This window comes from Artemia sp. Qi Xiang Cuo, chromosome 18, assembly GCF_049724085.1.
Source record: "Artemia sp. Qi Xiang Cuo chromosome 18, ASM4972408v1, whole genome shotgun sequence".
Classification (NCBI taxonomy): Eukaryota; Metazoa; Arthropoda; class Branchiopoda; order Anostraca; family Artemiidae; genus Artemia; species Artemia sp. Qi Xiang Cuo.
In genome coordinates this window covers 32,641,756-32,649,898 of record NC_142811.1, presented here as the reverse complement: position 1 = coordinate 32,649,898, position 8,143 = coordinate 32,641,756, and the positions used below count along the sequence as shown (strand labels likewise).

The 8,143-nt window shown below is 36.1% G+C and overlaps 1 protein-coding gene across 1 annotated transcript in view; it reads left to right on the top strand.

Annotated features, from left to right (window-relative positions):
• Positions 1–1,458: 1,458 nt before the first annotated feature.
• The window catches only part of LOC148941417 (dynein light chain Tctex-type protein 2B-like), a 46,438-nt gene continuing 39,753 nt past the window's right edge, over positions 1,459–8,143 (top strand). The window contains exon 1 of the mRNA XM_089104314.1: positions 1,459–1,660. Coding sequence (XP_088960440.1) covers positions 1,614–1,660 — 47 coding nt within the window. The 5' untranslated portion in view covers positions 1,459–1,613. The remainder of the gene's footprint in view (positions 1,661–8,143) is intronic.

The following is an 8,143-nucleotide window of genomic DNA, read 5'->3' as shown; positions in this document are numbered from 1 at the left end:
AGCCAATGGAGATGGATGGCTGAAAATATTCTATCTGGTATTTCAATTCTACTGGTATAATAAGTAACAAATTTATTTGAAAGTCCCTTTAATTTTTATTCTTTTTGTTGTTACATAAATATTTATGAGCCTTGATTTTTCATTTGTACTTTCGTGAATTCATATTTTCGGATGAGGATAAAAAATAAGTTTATCCTTACAACATCTACTCAATCGTTAACGACCTGGAATCCAGAATTTGTCCAGATTATTCTGTAACTGGTTTCAACTTGGCAAAGTGTCGTGGAGTGTTTGTAAGAATGGGGTAAAATTGTAGTTGAGGGGAAAAAATCTCATTAGCCCAATAAACACAAAATTTGAACAAAATACGACTTTTCATAGTTTCAAAATTAAGTGCATTTCTTTACTTTTTGATTTTCTAGCTAATTTTAAAAATCCTTTAGAAATTAAGTCAGCTTTAAAAAAAAATTGATCAAAGACATCCTGCTTTTCTTTCCATAATCTCATCTGGTTCTTGTATATCTACTCTCAAGCATCCAAAATGTAGCACTTTACTTACAAATTGCTCAAAAACCTCCAAAAGCACGATAAAAAAAAACCCCACAAAAGTCCTATCATAATTCTTCTGAATTTCGAAAGTTATCTACAGAAAATCGTCAATATTTTACAGATCGTTTCATAAGATGAACTAGATGAGATACACATTTATTAAAAAAAGAAAACAACACTATTCACTTTCCGCCTGCCAAGAAAGGCAATAAGCTTGGAAAGCAAAGCGAGGCTATCGCTCTGAGCTAATTAAAACCAAATTCATTCCGAGCTACTCAACATAAGAAACTCAACTGGCGAAGGAAGAAAGAAAAAAAAGAGAAAGAGGAAAAGACAATAAGAAGATAGAAAAAAAATAATAGCAAAGAAAATCGGGGAAATACCTTGAATAGAATGACAACCTGGAGCGGGCTTCACATCAAATTCACTCACGAGATAAAAGAGACTTCTTTGAGCGTGACTCGAAAGCCGGAAGCCTTGGCGTATTTTTCACACATTCGGGCAATATATCCCAAACATAGGGACCATAATGGCAAATCACAAAAGATGCCCGACTGGTGCTCCTAAACTCATGAGTTAAGTTATTAACTTCTCTTGTATTATGATCATGACGGTCTCTATTAAAATTAAAACGATTTTCAAGAGCAGGGGCGAGCAGCTGATTTAAATATTCATACGATGAAACCGCAGCTTCGTAATCTCGAATTCGGGATATCTCCATTAACTTTTTCTCATGCGCAGGAACATCATCAGAATAATAAAATTTCGATAATATTTTACAGCCTTATTCTGAAGTTTTCATACTCTTTCGAAACTTGCTACAAAATTACTTGCCCATATAGAGTATCCATAGCTAATACATCGAGAAAACACAGAAAAATAAATCATTTTTAGGATCTTTTTTGGAATTAGATTTTTAATTCTTCCCATAAAAAGTGATAACAGTAACACTGTTCATGGATACAATTTAAAAAAGAAAAGCATGTTCCCCTTGACAACCAGCAAACAGAGGATTAGTTAACATTTTGTCCTTGTCGTCTCAGAAAACATTTCAAGGCATAAGGATGGAGCAGGAAAATTCCTATCAAGTTTGTCCTCCTGTGGATCAAAGGTAAATTCTTCTTTTCGAAAAATACAGGCTATCATTACTTTTAGGGAAGCAGGTAGTAGGCCTAAAATTTGGTTTAGACTTTTCATATAGATAGCTTGACTGAAAAGGCAGAAATTAGATGGTAGGCTTTGAAAAGTAGATAAGGTAAAATCCTAGACAAGCTTTTCTTTGCCATCTTGGAAAGGGATTAGGTTAGGAAAATTATACTTTCAGTAGGGTAAGAAAACAGTATCCAATTGAGCAAAATTAGTCCTATGTAAAACTGAAACCAAACACCTTGTTACCAAAGAGGAATTGTGTGGTAAATATTTACCAAATCATTTTATTGAGTTATAACTAAAGTGAATATAAACACTTGATGGGGATACCACCAGATGGCTAATTTGACAGTGTATATAGGCTATATAGGCTATACAAATCTTTAAATTAGCCAACTGGCCAACCAGTATTTTAAGCCTAGGAGTCCAGCTGGACAAAATGAAACATTAAGAAAACAATTCTTACTCCATATTATGTAGAATAATCCTAGTTAACACATTTTGTAGGGGGAGAGCCTTTATCTTCACTTCTTTGCTTGTTTTTCTAGTTTTTCTAAGAAACTCATATAGCCTTCATAGAATTTCATCCTCAATCTAAATATAACATCCATTTGCACCACAAATGAAATTTACTCCCATATTAGCCATGTGGTGGATGTCCCACTTGATGCCTTTTTTATACTCTTTACAAATATAATAATCATTTTTGTTGGAAATGAATTTTAGCCCCCACCCCTATATATACCAAATCAGGGTATATATTTGCACACAAGGGGGGCGGGGTAATTTTATTTCTGATGTAAATGAGAGGTAAGTTTAAACTTTCCCCCCCTCCCCTAATGGGCAAAAATATACCCTCAATTGGTATATATAGGGGTGGGGGCTGAAATTCATTTCCAACAAAAATGATTATCATATGTGTAAATAGCATAATAAAAGGCATTGAGTAGTATATTCACTTTTGTTGTAACTCAATATGATTTGGTAAATATTTTACCAAATTGAGAAGAATTGTATATATCAATGGACAGCTAAGAATCTAAGCTATGCATCAATATGTTTAGGCTATTATTAAAATTATTTAAGATCAAACACTTGAAATTATTAGTTTATTGACTTACCTACATGGACCTCTTTTTGGAAATACCAGTTATCCAATTTTGACATATATATCTTTTCAGTTATATTCAGCTATATTAACTACATTATACCTTAATTTTCAGTTTTCAGTTTCCTTTTCTTTGATTTTAGTTTTGAAAATGCAGTTCCTGCTATTTGAGAAGAAATTTAAGCCATATCAGTGTTATTTTCTAAATTCAGGAAACATAGTCTATTTGCAGATCTTTGAAACCAAATAAATTGGGTTTGAGCAAAGTTATGAAGCTGAAAATACTTTTCTGGTACTTCATTTAAGCAGAAGATCTTTTTTGTAAGATTTCACTTTTATAGGCTAATGCAAAGATCTTTGCCAGGACAGCAGCCCTGGCAAAGCAGAAAGGAAATGTAAAGGAAAGGAGTCTATACCTAGCCCAGAAGGTGCTGTAACTAGGCTACAGAGACCTAGGTAGGCCCCTTCTCAGACAAATGACTAGTTATCCCTCTACCATTTTTCCTTGAATTTGGGCTGGATGACTAAGCACAAACTTATTAAGTAATTTTGTTAAGACTACTGGCTTGGTTCATTCCCTAAAATTTTTCCTGGATGTTTTATTTTTAAATTTTATTTTAGAGTTGTCTTATTTAATTATAAATTGATTTAGGTGACAGGTTGCAAGTTATTTATTATAATTGAGTTGTATAAGCATTTTTAATTGCTATTTGATAAAGTAATTTGCATCATTTTGGTTCCTGTTTACAAATGCTGGCAGTTGTTGCTGGTGAATAACTTCTATAAATAGCAAGATAAGTGGTAGATGGTTCCATTATATTTTAATCTTGCAGGCCATGTTGCCCCTTCCCATATTATTGTATTTTAGAGTTATCCTATTTATTATTTTATTTGTTTGTATTATCCTTATTTTATCTGATTAACTTTCTATATCTGGAAGTGTGTGACAGGTTATAATGTAAAAATGTATTATTTTAATATAATTGTGGTGTTTACTTACTTTAATTGCTGTATGACAAAGCATAGTTGCATTATTTTGACTCCTGTTTTCCAATGCAGGCAGTTCCTGCAGGTGAATAACCCCCTACCAATAACAAGCTTAGTGATACATGATCTAGTTTAGTGAATATTGACTGAAGTGACATCCAAGCAAGCTAATGATTACAGAAGGCACAGATAAACCAAATGATACAAAGGCATATGACCTATTGGTCAAATGCATCTAACCCCAAACAACAACAATGCAAAGATTCTTAAAGGTCATCAAAGGTCAATGCCCTTTTGAGGGAGAATCAGTCAAGATAGGTAGGTTACTTCAAAATACCTTCCCAGGACATACTTTAGTCTGTTGATCCATCCCTGAAAGCTCTATTTTCCTAACCTAACCCCTTTCCTTGATAGTTAAAAATAGCTTTTCTAGAATTTTACCCAAGTTTTTAAGCCATATCAAGGCCTTTTTCCTAAATTTAAGCAATATATTTTCAAATTATTGAAACATTATAAGATCAGGATTTAGCAAAGGTACAAGGTTCAAAAACTTTCCTTGCATTTCATCTTAGTAGTAGCTCTGTTTCTTAAGGTTTCAGTTCTACAACACTAATGTTGTAAAAGATCATCAAAGGCCTGTGCCCTTTTGGGAGGAAAGCAATAAAGGTTGGTAGGCTACTCCATAAGACCTTCATAGGGATCATTGATGCTCTGGGATCATTCTTGAGTTTCACTCACCTTCTTCAACTACTTTCCAAGATAGACAAAGGCCCCTCATCTAGAATTTTACCATGATTTGAAATGTTTTAAAAATGTGAATAATGCTGGAAAGGAAAAATGACAATATGATTAATAGAAACAACCAGCATATTGTAAAGCAAGAATTTTATTTTTTGAATTTTTTATATCCTAGAGTTATATCAGGGAGCATGGGATGCACTGTCATAAAGTGGCCATGATGTCATAGAAGTGCATAAATTTAGGAATCTAGGGTACTACTTTTATTTTATTACTATGCTTCCTTCAGAAGTGGTCAATCACTAAACTACTACTAGTCCTACTATAACTCACTGCAGCACAAAGCTGCCCAATGTCACCACAGCTACACATGCTCCTCTTCCATCCTAATCTTTTCAAAGCCTATATCTTTACACCCTCCCAAGAAGTTTCCATATTCCTTAAATATTTCCTTATGACATCCTCCCACCCAGTCTGGGGACAACCTGCATTTTGTTTGGCCCTAGAGAGTTGGCTGACAAGGACAATCTGTCATCCTTCATCCTCAGAATATGCCCTAGCCATGTAATCCCTTCTCATTATAGCCCTAGATAGAATGATCAAACTACATTTTTTTGTACAGCTTACTGTTGAAATATGGTCAGTCAGTTCCAACTACAACTCACTACAGCACAAAGCTGCCCAATGCCACCACAGCTACACATGCTCCTCCTTCATCCTAATCTATTCAAAGCCTATCTCTTTACACCCTCCCAAGAAGTTTCCATATTCCTTAAATGTTTCCTTATGACATCCTCCCACCCAGTTTGGGGACAACCTCAATTTTGTTTGGCCCTAGAAAGTTGGCTGACAAGGACAATCTGTCATCCTTCGTCCTCAAAATATACCCTAGCCATCTAATCCCTTCTCCAATTATAGCCCTTGATAGAATGACCAAACTATATTTTTTTGTACAGCTTACTGTTTGAAATATGGTCAGTCAGTTCTGTACCCAAAACAATCTGTAGGTAAATTCCTCTGGAAAATATCCAGCAAATCCTCCACCATTTTTTAGAGCATCCACATTTCAAAACCATACTTGACCACTGTCATTGCTCTTGCTCAATCTTGGTTTGCAGACTTATCCTCCTATTCTGTCAAACTTTTTTCAACTTTGAAAAATCATCCTGGACTACTCTGTTTTTAATCTCTTCACTGCACCCACCATCTTTACTAATAATACCACCTATGTAACTGAAGCTGTCCACTTCATCAATCTTCTGATTATCCAATATCACTTCTTCACCTTCACAATATTCCTAGTCTGATCAACTTAGTCTTGACATTAATATTCAAACCTATTCTTGGACCCTGAACCTGTAGAATCTTTATAAGTTCATTCATTTTTGTCTAGAATGCTTAAATTGTCAGCATAATCTAAGTCTAGGAGAGTTTTACCTCCATCTTTGACTCATGTTTTTCTGTTACCTTTGACTCATGTTTGACTCATGTTTTTCTGTAGCCTATAAATGGGGATAGAATGCAATCCTACTTAAATCCTGATTTTATATTATCTTAAATTACCTTACCTTAAATCGCACTTGCCAGCGATAAGGACAAATCCTGTAGATGCTGGTCAATGATGATGATGGTGACTCTGGTGATCAGGTGCATCCCAAACTGTGCGCCATGGCTTGCTGCACCAATCTCTGTCAACAGCTGACATGAAGGCTTCGGTATTAGGGGACGTGACTGCATTCTGGCTAAGGGAATTCCATAGGCCAACCACAAGGTTGGAGAAAAATTGTTTTGCAGCCTTGTATTAGCACGTTTCCAGTTGAGCTTCAGGGGGTGCCCTCTTGTTCTTGACAAACTATCTAACTGGAATAAGTCAGGGATCATATCGTGGTTGCAGATCAATTTGCATGTCATCAATACATCCCCTCGCTTATGTCGGTTTATAAGAGATGTTATATTGAGCCTCTGGAGTCTGGTAGAATATGGCAAATTTTGAAAACCCTTCATGCACTTTGTTGCTTGCTGCTCCACCGATTCCAGAATTGATTGGTCAAGCTTGTTAACTGGCATGGCAATGGACATCCTAAATTCTAATTTTGGTCAGATCAGGCCCTTTAGGAGCTTATTAATCACTGCTGGAGATCTACTGCAGAACATTCTCTTTATTATACGAATAGTTTGGTTGGCTTTGGCTACTGTAGGTGTAAGTTGAATTTGAGCTTGTTATCAACCAAGACTCCCAGATGTTTTTCGCAGTGACTGGTTGTAAGTGGCTGTTTAGAACGACCATTGGATTCCATAAAATACTGGCTGAGAGGGTTGTTTGCTCCAAAGTGTATGACCTTGCATTTCTGGATATTAAATTCTAGTCGCCAGGTTTTTGTCCATGTTGAGAGTGCATTGAGATCTGTTTGGATGTCTTTGGTACTTTGGGGGTCACAAATTGGACCAATTATTTTGGAATCATCAGCATATAAGCATATCTTATTCTTTATGATTGAAGATGCATCATTAATATAGATGTTGAATAGAGTTGGGCCCAAAACCGAGCCTTGGGTCTACATCTGCTGATTCTGAGAAGAAAATTGATTCACCATCCCCAAATACTCTTACCACCTGCTTCCTGTTGGTAAGAAATTGCATCGTCCAATTTATGACTTCATGGTGGAGGCCTACTTCGTGGAGTTTAGAATTTAGTCTCCTGTGACATATTTTATTGAACGCTTTCACTAAGCAAAAAGAAAAACGAGCAAAAATGGGGTTTTTATAGGCCAAATGAAGATACTTGCTCGTTTTTCTTTCTTTATGTGATGTCAGGCCAATGTGGTTTAAGAAATTATCTGCTTTCACTAAGTCTAATAATATCATCAACTGGGGATCCCATGTCCATAAGTTCTGTGACATGCTCATAAGCACCAATGAGGTTAGTATCAACTGATCGACTGGGGCGGAAGCCATGTTGGCTAGGAGATAGTAGCTTGTTCGCATTTAGGTGTTCAATAATGGCTGAGTTAACTATGCCTTCAAGAAGTTTTCCCACTCCCGAGGTGAGACTGATTGGTCGATAGTTGCTGACTTCATCTCTGGTGCTTCCTTTATGGACAGTTGGAATGTAAGCTTCCTTCCAATCTTGTGGGATAGATTTAGTATTTAGAGACTTTTGGAATAGTAGGGTGAGAGGATGTGATAGTGCTGCATGCATCTCCTTTAAAATCCGAGGGGGCACACTGTCAGGTCCTGTTGATTTATTTGGGTTAATCTTCTTTAGTCGAGTCTCTACATCTACTTTAGTAATATTGATGGGCGGCATACTTTTTTGAATTTTGTACTGTAGGGGGTTAGGAAGTGGGGCATTATCTGCAACTGTGAATACTGAAATGAACTGCTTATTTAATGCATTAGCTATCTCCCTTGGGTTGCAGATTTTTGATCCATCTTGTACAAGTTGAGTGACAGAATGCCTTCCAGGCTTACCCGATGCATACACATACCTCTAAAATTTCTTAGGGTTAGTTTTTGTCGCAGCTGCCACTGATTCCTCATACTTCTCGGTGGTAGTTCTGATGAGACTTCTCAGCCGGTTACGCGCCTGTTTATATTTCGTATAATAGTCAG